Source organism: Ranitomeya variabilis, chromosome 4 (genome assembly GCF_051348905.1).
Source record: "Ranitomeya variabilis isolate aRanVar5 chromosome 4, aRanVar5.hap1, whole genome shotgun sequence".
In the NCBI taxonomy this organism is placed as follows: domain Eukaryota; kingdom Metazoa; phylum Chordata; class Amphibia; order Anura; family Dendrobatidae; genus Ranitomeya; species Ranitomeya variabilis.
The window spans coordinates 701,268,487-701,286,795 of NC_135235.1; the positions used below are offsets into that span (position 1 = coordinate 701,268,487).

General features: G+C 47.9%; 1 protein-coding gene across 1 annotated transcript in view; it reads left to right on the forward strand.

Annotated features, from left to right (window-relative positions):
• The window catches only part of LOC143768223 (uncharacterized), a 52,313-nt gene that overhangs the window by 16,809 nt on the left and 17,195 nt on the right, over positions 1–18,309 (forward strand). Inside the window, exons 3-7 of the mRNA XM_077256916.1 lie at positions 10,973–11,122; positions 11,614–11,793; positions 11,877–12,000; positions 12,084–12,181; positions 12,380–12,470. Of these exons, the coding sequence (XP_077113031.1) occupies positions 10,973–11,122; positions 11,614–11,793; positions 11,877–12,000; positions 12,084–12,181; positions 12,380–12,470 (643 nt within the window). The remainder of the gene's footprint in view (positions 1–10,972; positions 11,123–11,613; positions 11,794–11,876; positions 12,001–12,083; positions 12,182–12,379; positions 12,471–18,309) is intronic.

Here is an 18,309-nt window from a genome sequence, read left to right on the forward strand (position 1 = left end):
GGACTTCGGCATCGCTCCAGCGCCGTGATTGCAACGTGTGACCGCAGTCTACGACGCTGGAGCGATAATCATACGATCGCTGCGACGTCACGGATCGTGCCATCGTAGCGATCAAAATTGCACTGTGTGACGGTACCCTTAAAGTCAAAAGTTGTATTTACCTGGGTCTCATACCATTCCATGAATTCTCCTTTCTCACTAGGCGACATGTACTCCACCCCATAATATTTTACAGCCGGTAGAGGACCCACATAGTTTTGATTTTCTTCAGTGTTAAAAAAGTGTGGAAAATGACCTTTTGAATCAGAAAAGCCCATAGCCTGCGGCAATTTACTAAGTTTCATGGGTATGAAATTAGCGAGTCTATAAATCTTATTTCCAAATCAGGCAGTGTCACACACGAGACGCCCACCTCGGGAAATCAATTTCTCGTTGAGTTTTTCAGAAATCAGTTCCTTAACAATAAAGTATGAGTCGTATCTTCCACCATTGTGGGCAATAAATGTAGGACCTGAAAATGTACCACTTGTAAAGAACTGTACAAAGTCATGTGTACATGATTCACCTTCAAATTCCCAGGAAGGTGTACCATACAACGTTGTAGCATAAATGTAATTTGGGATGTGCGTACCTGTCTCCTGCATACATTCAAAGTCGTAAAATATATATTGATCAGTTTCCTCCTTTGGTACTTACCGCCGCATGTAACAAAGATGCCCATCAAATTAATTTAGGCGTATGTGTCAAACAGGTCAACACATTCCTTTACGTTTATGTTCTGTTTCACCGTCTACGGTCACAAAATGATGACGTTTATCACAAAACATTTTATGTCTGCAGAATGATGGATTATCTGCAGCTAAATGTGTGTGGTGAACTAAGCATTCGCTCGAACGGCAATATACCCTGCAAATAGGACAGCGAGGGGTTTGCTGTACGTCCCTGCTCACCACACAACTCTCTTTGACAAGCTTTACAAAAATACTGACAGGAATGATTAAATTTGTGTTTGAACTTGGAATTGCACCTTTCACAAAAGTAATCAGCCCCGATAAATCCATTCATATTTTTGTTACCGTAGTAGTGACAATCATGATGCAAAATGAAAATGGTTTTAGAATAGGCACAATCAAATTCTGATTATCGGATCAATCCCACTTTGTTTCACTTTGGAATAATTATTGGTCCTATAAACTAATAGGCACAAGGAAACAATTCTCATTAACGTATCAATCGGCTTATAAAACAGCGCACTTTGTTATCAATTTGTAAGAATCGTGCCAGTATTCAATTTAATACACTTTCATACACTACGATTGACGTATAATATCTATTTTATTCCCTTTAATACACTACGATAGCCGTACGATACCTATATAATTCCCTATAAGATGGGACCGACGCTGCGTTAAAGTGGTCCTCTGGGGGATGTTGTTGCAGCACTGATGGTACACTTCCCATAGGTGAAGCGGGGTCCCCAGGAGTCCTAAGGTATATGGCGATGATGCCGGATGCCGGTAAATGAGTAAAGGACACAAGTTGTAAGTCTTTACCTGGTTTACTGTAGTTAGCAGGCCACAGTCCAGGGCACCGGCAACAGGTACGTAGAGGTCCAGGCAGCCCGGAAACAAGTAGAATCCCCTTGGAAAGTCAGGTTGGGAGCCTTCCACTTTGTGTTTGCTAAATTCCCTTGCTGCCTGAAGTGTTCCAACAAGCTCCTGGTCCTTATCTGTCCTGGGACAGTGCCTTTATGGTAGGCAGCTTGAGCTGTTCCTTCTGGAGTCTCCTCACAGTGACTCCAGGCTCCAGGATGCTGCTGTACCATAGGTGTGATTTGGGCAATGTCCATGTAATCCTATGCCCTCCGGTTCTGCTAAGTGTTCTACAGTTTCACTCTAGCCTCGGGCTCCTGGTACCCGGTCTCTGCGCTCTGACTCCTCGGAGGCCCACTCGCAGCCTCCTTGAGTCCTGAATCTCTCCTCTGCTCGTTTCCTGTATGTCTTCGCTCACAGACTATCTGCACCAGACTAAACTGACTCCTCCTCCAAACCAGGATCTTTATCTAGGGAAGCTGCCCTAAAACCGGGTTTTGAATTCTCCCTCCTGGCCTGGATTCAGAAGGTGTTGTGTGTGTGTGTGATTACCTGCCAAAGAGATCCCCCTTGTTTCCAGGCATAGCACTACCCTCCCCGAGAGGAAGGTAGCACTACTGTGGTACCCGAACTCCTGGGGTGCCACAATATCACTTAAAGTAAGCAAACTAACGATGTCAGACTGATACAGAGGGGTGAGGACCCTGCCATTGCGAGCTTACATTCTATAAGATGGTGGGGAAGGAGACAATAGGTTGAGGGTTGCAGGAGCTCCGGTGTTGGTGAGGCGGTAGCTCCGGTAGTGATGAGGAGGCGGCAGGGTCAGTGTAGGCTGTAGGCTTTCCTGAAGAGGTGGGTTTTCAGGTTCCTTCTGAAGGATCCGAATGTGCTTGATAGTCGAACGTGTTGGGGCAAAGAATTCCAGAGGATGTGGGATATTCGGGAGAAGTCTTGGAGGCGGTTGGGTGAGGAGCGAATAAGTGTGGAGGAGAGAAGGAGGTCTTGTGAGGACTGGAGATTACGTGTGGGAATATATCGGGAGATTGGTTCAGAGGAGGAGGAGATGGGTTATAGATGGCCTTGTAGGTCAGTATTAGCAATTTGAACTGGATACACCGAGGGAAAGGTAGCCAGTGAAGAGATCTGCAGAGGGGAGAAGTGGAGGAGTAGCGAGGAGAGAGATGAATTAGTCGGGCAGCAGAGATAAGGATGGACTGGAGAGGTGCAAGGGTTTTGGCAGGGAGGGCACAGAAAGGATGTTGAAGTAGTCGAAGCGGGAGATCATCACACATCCTGCTTCCTATAGTCCAGTGCCCATTTACCCATCATACATATCCTCCATCCCATAGCCAAGTGCCAATATACCCATCAAACATCATTCATCCCATAGTCCATTGCCCATATACCCATCACACATCCTCCATCCCATAGTCCCAAGCTGGGTGGCGCTGAGCAGGGAGTTCCTGGAGATGTGTTGTTATGTAACCTGGCAGTGCGGCTCTGTGTGCGGCCGCTGATGATGCAATTTTTTTTATGCCTGTAACAATAGAGCGCGGCAGTAATAGAGGAGGGGTGATTAATTTCTGTCATGTGCTCTCTGCTCCTTTCTGGGGGGCAGACAATGGCTGAGAACTTATGTTCCCAGGGATGCTTGATTTCTCCCACCAGGTCAGTGTTTGCTGAAGTGTTGTGGAGTGGGAAAACTGTTGCTCATAGCAACCAATCACAGCTCCGCTTTCATCTTTTAAACAGCTCTGGTGAAAAGTAACTTATTGGACGCTGCCTCTGGCCCGGCCTAATAGACCTTCATACATTGCAGCCCAGACACCATTATTAGGCAAGTAAGTATGGTAATAACTAGGCCGCCCCATACTATCAAGTACTTGGAGACGGGGGGCATTCAGCCGGACTCTGTACACCTTCTTAGATGCAATGTTTGCTTTTAACAGCAGCAAGTCGTTAAACTGCCGTGGTTTTTGTTGAAGCCTCATCTGTGCCGTCCCTGCGGTGCACATCTATGTTCTGGTGCACAAAAGATTACCGTATATACTCGAGTATAAGCCGAGATTTTCAGCCCAAATTTTTGGGCTGAAAGTGCCCCTCTCGGCTTATACTCGAGTCATGATCGGTGGTGGGGTTGGCGGGTGAGGACTGTCATATACTCACCTAGTTCCGGCGTTCCTGTCGCTCCCCCTGCCCGTCCCACGGTCTCCGGGTGCTGCAGCTCTTCCCCTGAGCGGACACGTGGGACCGCTCATTAGAGAAATGAATAGGCTGCTCCACCTCCCATAGGGGTGGAGCCGCCTATTCATTTCTCTAATGAAGCGGTGCCGGTGACCGCTGATAGAGGAAGAGGCTGCGGCACCGAAGACCAGCTGTCCGGGGGAAGGAGCGGGACGCCGGGAGCAGGTAAGTATGTCATATTTACCTTCCCTCGTTCCACACGCCGGGCGCCGCTCCGTCTTCCCGGCGTCTCTCCGCACTGACTGTGCAGGTCAGAGGGCGCGATGACGCATATAGTGTGCGCGCCGCCCTCTGCCTGATCAGTCAGTGCAGAGAGACGCCGGGACCGGACGTGAGGAGCTGCGGCAAGAGAGGTGAGTATGTGTTTTTTTTTTTTTATTGCAGCAGCAGCAATGGCACAGCTTTATGTGGAGTATCTATGGGGCAATGGTGCAGAGCACTATATGGCACAGCTATGGGGCAACGGTGCAGAGCACTATATATATGGCACAGCTATGGGGCAACGGTGCAGAGCACTATATGGCACAGCTATGGGGCAACGGTGCAGAGCACTATATGGCACAGCTATGGGGCAACGGTGCAGAGCATTATATGGCACAGCTATGGGGCAACGGTGCAGAGCACTGTATATATGGCACAGGTTTGGGGCAACGGTGCAGAGCACTATATGGCACAGCTATGGGGCAATGGTGCAGAGCACTGTATATATGGCACAGCTATGGGGCAACGGTGCAGAGCACTATATGGCACAGCTATGGGGCAACGGTGCAGAGCACTATATGGCACAGCTATGGGGCAACAGTGCAGAGCACTATATGGCACAGTTATGGGGCAATAATGAACGGTGCAGAGCACTATATATATGGCACAGCTATGGGGCACCGGTGCAGAGCACTATATGGCACAGCTATGGGGCAACGGTGCAGAGCACTATATGGCACAGCTATGGGGCAACAGTGCAGAGCACTATATGGCACAGTTATGGGGCAATAATGAACGGTGCAGAGCACTATATATATGGCACAGCTATGGGGCAACGGTGCAGAGCACTATATGGCACAGCTATGGGGCAACAGTGCAGAGCACTATATGGCACAGCTATGGGGCAACGGTGCAGAGCACTATATATATATGGCACAGCTATGGGGCAACGGTGCAGAGCACTATATGGCACAGCTATGGGGCAACGGTGCAGAGCACTATATGGCACAGCTATGGGGCAATGGTGCAGAGCACTATATGGCACAGCTATGGGGCAACGGTGCAGAGCACTATATATATGGCACAGCTATGGGGCAACGGTGCAGAGCATTATATGGCACAGCTATGGGGCAACGGTGCAGAGCACTATATATATGGCACAGCTATGGGGCAACGGTGCAGAGCACTATATGGCACAGCTATGGGGCAACGGTGCAGAGCACTATATGGCACAGCTATGGGGCAACGGTGCAGAGCACTATATGGCACAGCTATGGGGCAACAGTGCAGAGCACTATATGGCACAGCTATGGGGCAACGGTGCAGAGCACTATATGGCACAGCTATGGGGCAACAGTGCAGAGCACTATATGGCACAGCTATAGGGCAACGGTGCAGAGCACTATATATATGGCACAGCTATGGGGTAATGGTGCAGAGCACTATATGGCACAGCTATGGGGCAACGGTGCAGAGCACTATATGGCACAGCTATGGGGCAATGGTGCAGAGCACTATATATATGGCACAGCTATGGGGCAACGGTGCAGAGCACTATATGGCACAGCTATGGGGCAACGGTGCAGAGCACTATATGGCACAGCTATGGGGCAACGGTGCAGAGCACTATATATATGGCACAGCTATGGGGCAACGGTGCAGAGCACTATATGGCACAGCTATGGGGCAATGGTGCAGAGCACTATATATATATGGCACAGCTATGGGGCAACGGTGCAGAGCACTATATGGCACAGCTATGGGGCAACGGTGCAGAGCATTATATATATGGCACAGCTATGGGGCAACGGTGCAGAGCACTATATGGCACAGCTATGGGGCAACGGTGCAGAGCACTGTATGGCACAGCTATGGGGCAATGGTGCAGAGCACTTTATATATATGGCACAGCTATGGGGCAACAGTGCAGAGCACTATATGGCACAGCTATGGGGCAACGGTGCAGAGCATTATATATATGGCATAGCTATGGGGCAACGGTGCAGAGCACTATATATATATATGGCACAGCTATGGGGCAATGGTGCAGAGCACTATATATATGGCACAGCTATGGGGCAACGGTGCAGAGCACTATATGGCACAGCTATGGGGCAATGGTGCAGAGCATAATATATATGGCACAGCTATGGGGCAACGGTGCAGAGCACTATATACCGTATATACTCGAGTATAAGCCGACCCGAGTATAAGCCAACCCCCCTAATTTTGCCACAAAAAACTGGGAAAACTTATTGACTCGAGTATAAGCCTAGGGTGGAAAATGCAGCAGGTACCGGTGAATTTCAAAATTAGAAATAGATACTCCATACCGTTCATTATGGCCCCATAGATGCTCCACATAAAGCTGTGCCATATATAATGCTCTGCACCGTTCATTATGGCCCCATAGATGCTCCACATAAAGCTGTGCCATATATACAATGCTCTGCACCGTTGCCCCATAGATAGCTGTGCCATATATATAATGCTCTGCACCATTGCCCCATAGCTGTGCCATATAGTGCTCTGCACCATTGCCCCATAGCTGTGCCATATAGTGCTCTGCACCGTTGCCCCATAGCTGTGCCATATAGTGCTCTGCACCGCTGCCCCATAGCTGTGCCATATAGTGCTCTGCACAGTTGCCCCATAGCTGTGCCATATAGTGCTCTGCACCGTTGCCCCATAGCTGTGCCATATAGTGCTCTGCACCGTTGCCCCATAGCTGTGCCATATAGTGCTCTGCACCGTTGCCCCATAGCTGTGCCATATAGTGCTCTGCACCGTTGCCCCATAGCTGTGCCATATAGTGCTCTGCACCGTCGCCCCATAGCTGTGCCATATAGTGCTCTGCACCGTTGCCCCATAGCTGTGCCATATAGTGCTCTGCACCGTTGCCCCATAGCTGTGCCATATAGTGCTCTACACCGTTGCCCCATAGCTGTGCCATATAGTGCTCTGCACCGTTGCCCCATAGCTGTGCCATATAGTGCTCTGCACCGTTGCCCCATAGCTGTGCCATATAGTGCTCTGCACCGTTGCCCCATAGCTGTGCCATATAGTGCTCTGCACCGTTGCCCCATAGCTGTGCCATATAGTGCTCTGCACCGTTGCCCCATAGCTGTGCCATATAGTGCTCTGCACCGTTGCCCCATAGCTGTGCCATATAGTGCTCTGCACCGTTGCCCCATAGCTGTGCCATATAGTGCTCTGCACCGCTGCCCCATAGCTGTGCCATATAGTGCTCTGCACCGCTGCCCCATAGCTGTGCCATATAGTGCTCTGCACCGTTGCCCCATAGCTGTGCCATATAGTGCTCTGCACCGTTGCCCCATAGCTGTGCCATATAGTGCTCTGCACCGTTGCCCCATAGCTGTGCCATATAGTGCTCTGCACCGCTGCCCCATAGCTGTGCCATATAGTGCTCTGCACCATTGCCCCATAGCTGTGCCATATAGTGCTCTGCACCGTTGCCCCATAGCTGTGCCATATAGTGCTCTGCACCGTTGCCCCATAGCTGTGCCATATAGTGCTCTGCACCGTTGCCCCATAGCTGTGCCATATAGTGCTCTGCACCGTTGCCCCATAGCTGTGCCATATAGTGCTCTGCACCGTTGCCCCATAGCTGTGCCATATAGTGCTCTGCACCGTCGCCCCATAGCTGTGCCATATAGTGCTCTGCACCGTTGCCCCATAGCTGTGCCACATAGTGCTCTGCACCGTTGCCCCATAGCTGTGCCATATAGTGCTCTGCACCGTTGCCCCATAGCTCTGCCATATAGTGCTCTGCACCATTGCCCCATAGATGCTCTACATAAATCTGTGCTGCTGCTGCAATAAAAAAAAAAAAACACATACTCACCTCTCTTGCTTGCAGCTCCTCGGCGCCATCTTCCCGGCGTCTCTCTGCACTGACTGATCAGGCAGAGGGCGGCGCGCACACTATATGCGTCATCGCGCCCTCTGCCTGAACAGTCAGTGCGGAGAGACGCCGGGAAGATGGCGCGACGCCCGGCGTGTGGAACGAGGACAGGTGAATATGTCATACTTACCTGCTCCCGGCGTCCCGCTCCTTCCCCCTGCCTGTCTTCGGTGCCGCAGCCTCTTTCTCTATCAGCGGTCACCGGCACCGCTTCATTGGAGAAATGAATATGCGGCTCCGCCCCTATGGGAGGTGGAGCAGCCTATTAATTTCTCTAATGAGCGGTCCCATGTGACCGCTCAGGGGAAGAGGCTGCGGCACCCGGAGACAGTGGGACGTGCAGGGGGGGCGCCAGGAGCCCCGGAAGCAGGTGAGTATATTACAGTGCTCACCCGCCGACCCCACCACCGATCATGACTCGAGTATAAGCCGAGGGGGCACTTTCAGCCCAAAAATTTGGGCTGAAAATCTCGGCTTATACTCGAGTATATACGGTATATGGCACAGCTATCTATGGGGCAACGGTGCAGAGCACTATATATATGGCACAGCTTTATGTGGAGCATCTCTGGGGCCATAATGAACGGTGCAGAGCATTATATGTGGCACAGTTTTATGTGGAGCATCTATGGGGCCATAATGAACGGTGCAGAGCATTATATGTGGCACAGCTTTATGTGGAGCATCTATGAGGCCATAATGAACGGTATGGAGCATCTATTTTTAATTTTGAAATTCACCGGTAGCTGCTGCATTTTCCACCCTAGGCTTATACTCGAGTCAATAAGTTTTCCCACTTTTTTGTGGCAAAATTAGGGGGGTCGGCTTATACTCGGGTCAGCTTATACTCGAGTATATACGGTAATTTATTTTTAATAAATGTTTAACATGTTAAAAATTATAAAATATGTCTTCTACTTTTTCCATGTTTTTTTTCTTTTTACAAGAATTGTTGGAGCCAATTTTCTTTAGAAACATTTCAATATCTGTTTTTTTTCTGGAGTTTTCTTGTAATATAGGAAAGCCTAAGGCCAGAAATAATCCCCATAAATCACTGTACATGGAGACTTTGGGATCAGATCATTTCTGTCCGCGTTGATTGTGGAAAAAAAGCTTTTCTAAAAGCCTCAAACTTCTGTGTGTGAATCAGAGCTGAGATCTAACGTGATAGAAGATTACAGTGCGGGGAAGACGGGAAACCTTCATATAGACGGCCGGTGGGGATGGAGTCAGTGATGGACTCTGGTAAATTTGTTTCTAGAGCCGTAGTAGAAGATGAAGATGTCGTCCTCATCATGAAGTAGTTATTTCTCCTGTCACGTGTAATGAATATCTCCTGAAGTATTACTAATGCCGATTCCAGAGTCGGTAAATGAGACGAGAATTAGCGTTATGGAAGATGAGTCTATGAGAAACGTATTCAGCTGCCGACTCCGAGGGAGAAACTGCTTGTTGTCTGTGGCCTAAATATATAGGTTTTATTAGTAGATGTTGTGAAGCAGTGACCCCCGGTACAGCTAGGGGGCGCTGTATGTGCTCTGCAGAATGTGCATGGAAGTGTAGTGAGGCCATGAGGGCGTACTACAGACACAGGTGTGGCTGTAATTAGAATAGTGAAGCAGTGACTGATTAAAAAGCCCTGTAGTAGTGGGGGAGGTGTGTCAGTGTGTTCTTGGAAGCAGACAGGGCAGTTGTCTGCAGAGCTCTCTCTGTGTGGAGCAGCACAGAGGCTAAAGGAACCAGAGAGACTGACACCCTGCGTCTTGGGCTGTCTTAGGCTACGTTCACATTAGCGTTGTGCGACGCAGCGTCGGGCGCCGCTGCGGTGACGCATGCGTCATGCACCCCTATATTTAACATGGGGGCGCATGGACATGCGTTGCACTTGCGTTTTGTGACGCATGCGTCACTGCGGCGCACGCGTCAGGGCGCACAGGACGCAGCAAGTTGCATTTTTTGTGCGTCCAAAATCAAGCAAAAAAAGGACGCATGCGTCACAAAACAATGCGTTTTGCATGCGTTTTGCATGCGTTTTGCATGCGTTGTGCCTTGCGTCGCCGACGCAACACACAACAACGCAAATGTGAACGTAGCCTTATGTATACCCGGCTGCACTCCAGAGGATAAAGAGTGCAGTGCGCTGAGTGAGTACAGAGACTTGTTACCGGAGTGCGGTCACCCAGGGAAACTGTAGTAAAATAAATGTTTCACCGCACACAAAAAAACGGTGGACTCAAAAGAGGGTATTATAATGAGGAAAAAATAAAATTTGTGTTTTTTTTTTTTCTCCTTAACTTAGGTTTTGCAATGCCCACCTTTTAGCGGTTAGGTAGCTTTCACACCGCCCTCTACTGTAATACCCGGATGATTTTCTACGCCGATGTTTATGGGATATGTACATTTCGCTATTATTTACTATCATGTGTTTATTTATTTTTGTGTTTTATGTTTGTTTTGTTCACAGCGATCACATGACATAGGCTCTGGTTGAGGCGAAACGTTGTAAAAAGATCGCATGAGTTGTTTATTCTGTTCCGCTCCCAGATTTTCTTGAATAAATTCACACCAAATTTTGCTTCAAAAAAGAGTGTGCAGTGAAACATTTATTTTACTACAGTTTGAGACCTTTGGTCTATTACACCGGCACCTCGTTCTTCAAGGCTGAGTGCACACCATATTCTTTCCTTACCCAGGGAAACTGGACAGAGGGTAGTTCGGCCTGTGTATTGACTGCATCATATAGCCATGCATTATAAGTGGACTGTATGAAGAAGCCGTATACTATATTGACTGTGTGAAGTAACACAATAAAAGAAAGTTTTGTTTGAACTTGTTTGGGTCACTGCCGTTTCACTGTGTATGGTCATACCGCTGCATCACAATGTAAAGAAGGAAACTAAATACTGTAAAATAATAAATCTCCTCATAAGTTTCCCTTATTATCTCCAGTAATTGTATTATTACACAGGATTCTTATGATGTTACATCGGCTCATCTTCTTCTCATTCAGGTCTCTACAATATCGGATCCTCTCAGTGAAGATCTTCTACAAAAGAAACTTTTCCTGATTTACCCATCAAAGATGGATATGGACAGAGACAAGATGGCGGAGAGGATATTACACCTCACCCTAGAGATCCTCTTCCGGCTTACTGGAGAGGTGAGAGATTCTGATGACGTCACATTACATCACTCTTAGGCTATGTTCACACGCTGCGGTTTTTGCTGCGGATCCGCAGACGTTTTCCATGCAGGGTACAGTACAATGTTACCCTATGGAAAACAAAATCCGCTGTGCCCACTTTGCTTTTTTCCGCTAGAAAATCCGCGCTGATTTTCTGCGGAAAAAAAGAAGTAGCATGTCAATTCTTTCTGCGGATTCCGCAGCGGGTTTCCACCTGCACCAATAGGAAAGTGCAGCTGGAAACCCGCAGTGGAATCTGCAGTAGAAACGGCACAAAAAACCGCAGTGAAAACCACCGCGGTTTTGCGCTGCAGTTTTTACAAATCAGGACCTGAAAAATCCGCAGGAAAAAAAGGATAGTGTGAACAAGCCCTTACCTATTGGAATAACAGATGGACAGAATTGGAGAGGTGAGGACTCTGGAAATGTCTGTAGTGAGATTTATTAATGTGTCTCTCCATAACCAGGATTACACAGTGGTGAAGAAGACCTCTAGTGAGCGCTGTCAGGACCCTGTGTCTGAGGGATGGGAAAGACCCCTGAGCCCAATCACAGGACTTCCACCTCACCCCCTGATATATGAGGACATCAATCACCAGAAGATCCTAGAACTCACCTACAAGACGATTGAGCTGCTGTCTGGAGAGGTGACACTGCTGGGAATGCTGGGACATTATATAGTAATGCTATGAAGAGATCAGAGGGATGACGGTATCATTGTATGTGTCAGGTTCCTATAAGGTGTCAGGATGTCGCTGTCTATTTCTCCAAGGAGGAGTGGGAGTATTTAGAAGGACACAAAGATCTGTACAAGGACGTCATGATGGAGGTTTCCCAGCACCTCACATCACCAGGTAATGGACAGGACTAAATACACATGGCCTATAATTATCTGTATGTAAAGAATGAATTCAGTCCCTGTATGTGTTTCCTCCAGATCTATCCAGCAAGAGGACAACACCAAAGAGATGTCCCCATCATCTTCTTCCACAAGACTGCAAGCAAGAAGATCCCAATGTTCCTCAGGATCATCAGGTAGATGGAGAGAAGGTGTCATGAGATCTCCCCTATGATGTGTAGACGGCTGTGAAGGTCTTGTGCTCAGTCTTGTTTTATCCACCAGTATTATATGTTTTATACTTGTGTAATGAGAACGGTGGAGATGACAGGATTAGAGCTGATCATAGATGGGACTTCTCCATCTGTCTGTGACTTTTACAATATTTATTTCAGGGGGAAGATCTGACCCATATTAATACTACAGAGACATATGTGAGGGGTGATGATTGGTGTAAAAAGGAGATTCCTACATATGACTACCCAGGTGAGTAGTAACCACTAAATGTAGAGAAGTCACAGATTCTTCTCAGTCACCGGCTGTGGCTGCTTTATCGGTGTTGTAGTCCGGCCATATTTCCATGATCACCATTTTGCCTCTAGACCACAACATTCTCCTCCACCCAAAACTGTTCAAATGTATTTGGGCATTGAAAGCCCTTTTCTATTGAACTTACAACCTGGTAGATCCACCCACTCCCTGGGTTTAGGAGACGCTGTAAGGCTGGTTTCACACTTGCGTTTTGATCTGCAGCGTTTTTACCCCCAAAAAAAGCATGCGTTTTTTTTCCCCTATATTTAAAATTAAAAACGCATGCGTTTTGCTGCGTTTGACAATTCATGCGTTTTTTATCTGCTTGCGTTTTTTTGCGGAAATGCAACATGTAGTAATTTCTAGAGGCAGTTTTTTGCAGCAAAAAAATGTATTGCTGTCTATGTAAACGCATGCGTTTTTAAGCACATGCGTTTGCTTGCGTTAAAAACGCATGCGTTTTTATAGAAAAAAAACAAGAATACACACTGACAAGCCACCCCCCCACCATCAAGGTGATAAAGGGATCCTAACCCTACCCCTAACCCTAAAGCCGGTAATTCAATTGCCGGCTTTTCATTTCTCCTGCCTAAACCCGACATGATATGAGACATGGTTTACATACAGTAAACCATCTCATATCCCCTTTTTATTTGCATATTCCACACTACTAATGTTAGTAGTGTGTATGTGCAAAATTTTCGGCTCTGTAGCTGTTAAATTAAAGGGTTAAATCGTGGAAAAAATTGGCGTGGGGTCCCGCGCAATTTTCTGCACCAGAGTGGTAAAGCCAGTGACTGAGGGCAGATATTAATAGCCTGGAGAGGGTCCACGGTTATTGGCCCCCCCTGGTTAAAAACATCTGCCCCCAGCCACCCCAGAAAATGCACATCTGGAAGATGCGCCAATTCTGGCACTTGGCCACTCTCTTCCCACTCCCGTGTAGCGGTGGGATATGGGGTAATGAATAGTTAATGTCACCTTGCTATCCACGTCCCTCGCCGTCAGCTTCCCGCACTGACTGTGAGCGCCGGCCGTAAAGTAAAAGCAGAGCACAGCGGTGACGTCACCGCTGTGCTCTGCTTTACGGCCGGCTCTCAGTCAGTGCGGGAAGCTGACGGCGAGGGACGTGGACAGACAGCGGAATGTAAGTATGTAGTGTTTTTTTTTTTTTTACATTTACAATGGTAACCAAGGTAAACATCGGGTTACTAAGCGCGGCCCTGCGCTTAGTAACCCGATGTTTACCCTGGTTACCCGGGGACTTCGGCATCGTTGGTCACTGGAGAGCTGTCTGTGTGACAGCTCCCCAGCGACCACACAACGACTTACCAACGATCACGGCCAGGTCGTATCGCTGGTCGTGATCGTTGGTAAATCGTTAAGTGTAACGGTACCTTTAGTTTAGCCAAGTGACATCGTACGTAGAATGTGCTGACAAGATAGAAAATCATTTGAAGAAAAATATTATGATAGGCCTGTAAGAGAAAGCAGAGGGTAATGATGCTGTTGGCTTCCTAGAACCCTGAGATCTTATCGGATGAATCTCCCTTCTCTCCCTTCTGTGCTGCTGATCATATGGTCCCTACAAGACCAGGTCCAGTCTTTCTGGCCACAGTTCACTTTTATGATCAACAACATTAAATGTGCAGTGAAGCCAAGTGTGAATTTCTGTACAATAACAGAGTTTCCCTTTATCCTGACTTTTCAATTTGTATTAAAACCAGCTAACTTCAAGCAGGATCGTGAAAATATACATAAAACACATTACACCTGTGCCATGATATACAGTGCCTTGCAAAAGTATTCGGCCCCCTGCAACGTTTCAACCCTTTCCCACATATCATGCTTCAAACATAAAGATACCAAATGTAAATTTTTGGTGAAGAATCATCAACAAGTGGAACACAATTGTGAAGTTGAACGAAATGTTATTTTAAATTTTTGTGGAAATTCAAAAACTGAAAAGTGGGGCGTGCAATATTATTCCTGCCCCTTTAACTTAATACTTTGTTGCACCACCTTTTGCTGCGATTACAGCTGCAAGTCGCTTGTGGTATGTGTCTTATCAGTTTTGTTTTTTTGGACTTTGACTTGGCCATTCTAACACTTGGATACGTTTATTTGTGAACCATTCCATCGTAGATTTTGCCTTATGTTTGGGATCATTGTCTTGTTGGAAGACAAATCTTCGTCCCAGTCTCAGGTCTTTTGCAGACTCCAACAGGTTTTCTTCAAGAATGGTCCTGTATTTGGCTCCATCCATCTTCCCATCAATTTTAACCATCTTCCCTGTGCCTACTGAAGAAAACCATGATGCTGCTACCACCATGTCTGACAGTGGGGATGGTGTGTCCAGGGTGATGAGCTGTGTTGCCTTTACGCCAAACACATCGTTTGCCATTGTTGCCAAAAAGTTCGATATTGGTTTCATCTGACCAGAGCACCTTCTTCCACATGTTTGGTGTGTCTCCCAGGTGGCTTGTTGCAAACTTTAAATGACACGTTTTATGGATATCTTTGAGAAATGGCTTTCTTCTTGCCACTCTTCCATAAAGGCCAGATTTGTGCAGTGTACGACTGATTGTTGTCCTATGGACAGACTGTCCCACCTCAGCTGTAGATCTCTGCAGTTCATCCAGAGTGATCATGGGCCTCTTGGCTGCATCTCTGATCAGTCTTCTCCTTGTTTGAGATGAAAATTTAGAGGTACGGCCGAATCTTGGTAGATTTGCAGTCGTATGATACTCCTTCCATTTCAATATGATCGCTTGCACAGTGCTCCTTGGGATGTTTAAAGTTTTGGAAATCATTTTGTATCCAAATCCGGCTTTAAACTTCTCCACAACATTATCACGGACCTGACTGTTGTGTTCCTTGGTCTTCATGATGCTCTCTGTGCTTCAAACAGAACCCTGAGACTATCACAGAGAAGGTGCATTTATACGGAGACTTGATTGCACACAGGTGGATTATATTTATCATCATTAGGCATTTAGGACAACATTGGATCATTCAGAGATCCACAATGAACTTCTGGAGTACCGTATATACTAGAGTATAAGCCGAGATTTTCAGCCCAAATTTTTGGGCTGAAAGTGCCCCCTCGGCTTATACTCGAGTCATGATCGGTGGTGGGGTCGGCGGGTGAGCACTGTCATATACTCACCTGCTTCCGGGGCTCCTGGCGCCCCCCCTGCACGTCCCACTGTCTCCGGGTGCCGCAGCCTCTCCCCCTGAGCGGTCACATGGGACCGCTCATTAGAGAAATGAATAGGCTGCTCCACCTCCCATAGGGGCGGAGCCGCATATTCATTTCTCCAATGAAGCGGTGCCGGTGACCGCTGATAGAGAAAGAGGCTGCGGCACCGAAGACAGGCAGGGGGAAGGAGCGGGACGCCGGGAGCAGGTAAGTATGACATATTCACCTGTCCTCGTTCCACACGCCGGGCGTCGCGCCATCTTCCCGGCGTCTCTCTGCACTGACTGTTCAGGCAGAGGGCGCGATGACGCATATAGTGTGCGCGCCGCCCTCTGCCTGATCAGTCAGTGCAGAGAGACGCCGGGAAGATGGCGCCGAGGAGCTGCAAGCAAGAGAGGTGAGTATGTGTTTTTGTTTTTTTTTTTATTGCAGCAGCAGCACAGATTTATGTGGAGCATCTATGGGGCAATGGTGCAGAGCACTATATGGCAGAGCTATGGGGCAACGGTGCAGAGCACTATATGGCACAGCTATGGGGCAACGGTGCAGAGCACTATATGGCACAGCTATGGGGCAACGGTGCAGAGCACTATATGGCACAGCTATGGGGCAACGGTGCAGAGCACTATATGGCACAGCTATGGGGCAACGGTGCAGAGCACTATATGGCACAGCTATGGGGCAACGGCGCAGAGCACTATATGGCACAGCTATGGGGCAACGGCGCAGAGCACTATATGGCACAGCTATGGGGCAACGGCGCAGAGCACTATATGGCACAGCTATGGGGCAACGGCGCAGAGCACTATATGGCACAGCTATGGGGCAACCGCGCAGAGCACTATATGGCACAGCTATGGGGCAACGGCGCAGAGCACTATATGGCACAGCTATGGGGCAACGGCGCAGAGCACTATATGGCACAGCTATGGGGCAGCGGCGCAGAGCACTATATGGCACAGCTATGGGGCGACGGTGCAGAGCACTATATGGCACAGCTATGGGGCGACGGCGCAGAGCACTATATGGCACAGCTATGGGGCGACGGTGCAGAGCACTATATGGCACAGCTATGGGGCGACGGTGCAGAGCACTATATGGCACAGCTATGGGGCGACGGTGCAGAGCACTATATGGCACAGCTATGGGGCAACGGTGCAGAGCACTATATGGCACAGCTATGGGGCAGCGGTGCAGAGCACTATATGGCACAGCTATGGGGCAACGGTGCAGAGCACTATATGGCACAGCTATGGGGCAACGGTGCAGAGCACTATATGGCACAGCTATGGGGCAACGGTGCAGAGCACTATATGGCACAGCTATGGGGCAACGGTGCAGAGCACTATATGGCAGAGCTATGGGGCAACGGTGCAGAGCACTATATGGCACAGCTATGGGGCAACGGTGCAGAGCACTATATGGCACAGCTATGGGGCAACGGTGCAGAGCATTATATATATGGCACAGCTATCTATGGGGCAACGGTGCAGAGCATTGTATATATGGCACAGCTTTATGTGGAGTATCTATGGGGCCATAATGAACGGTGCAGAGCATTATATATGGCACAGCTTTATGTGGAGCATCTATGGGGCCATAATGAATGGTATGGAGTATCTATTTCTAATTTTGAAATTCACCGGTACCTGCTGCATTTTCCACCCTAGGCTTATACTCGAGTCAATAAGTTTTCCCAGTTTTTTGTGGCAAAATTAGGGGGGTCGGCTTATACTCGGGTCGGCTTAGACTCGAGTATATACGGTAACTGAAAGTAAAGGGGCTGAATAATATTGCATGCCCCACTTTTCAGTTTTTGAATTTCCACAAAAATTTTAAATAACCAATAAATTTCATTCAACTTCACAATTGTGTTCCACTTGTTGTTGATTCTTCACCAAAAATTTACATTTGGTATCTTTATGTTTGAAGCATGATATGTGGGAAAAGGTTGAAAAGTTCCTGGGGGCCGAATACTTTTGCAAGGCACTGTATCTCTGAGCTGTGCGTGGCTGATGGCTGTAATATACACTGCTCAAAAAAATAAAGGGAACACTATAATACCACATCCTAGATATCACTGAATGAAATATTTCAGTTGTAAATCTTTATTCATTACATAGTGGAATGTGTTGAGAACAATAAAACATAAAAATGATCAATGTAAATCAATATGAATATCCCACGGAGGTCTGGATTTGGAATGATACTCAAAATCAAAGTGGAAAATGAAGTTACAGGCTGATCCAACTTCAGTGGGAATGCCTCAAGACAAGGAAATGATGGTCAGTTGTGTGTGTGTTGCCTCCATGTGCCTGTGTGACCTCCCTACAATGCCTGGGCATGCTCCTGATGAGGCGGCGGATGGTCTCCTGAGGGATCTCCTCCCAGACCTGAAGTAAAGCATCTGCCAACTCCTGGACAGTCTGTGGTGCAACGTGACATTGGTGGATGGTGTGAGACATGATGTCCCAGATATGTTCAATCGGAATCAGGTCTGGGGAACAGGCGGGCCAGTCCATAGCTTCAATGCCTTCATCTTGCAAGAACTGCTGACACACTCCTGCCACATGAGTTTTGGCATTGTCCTGC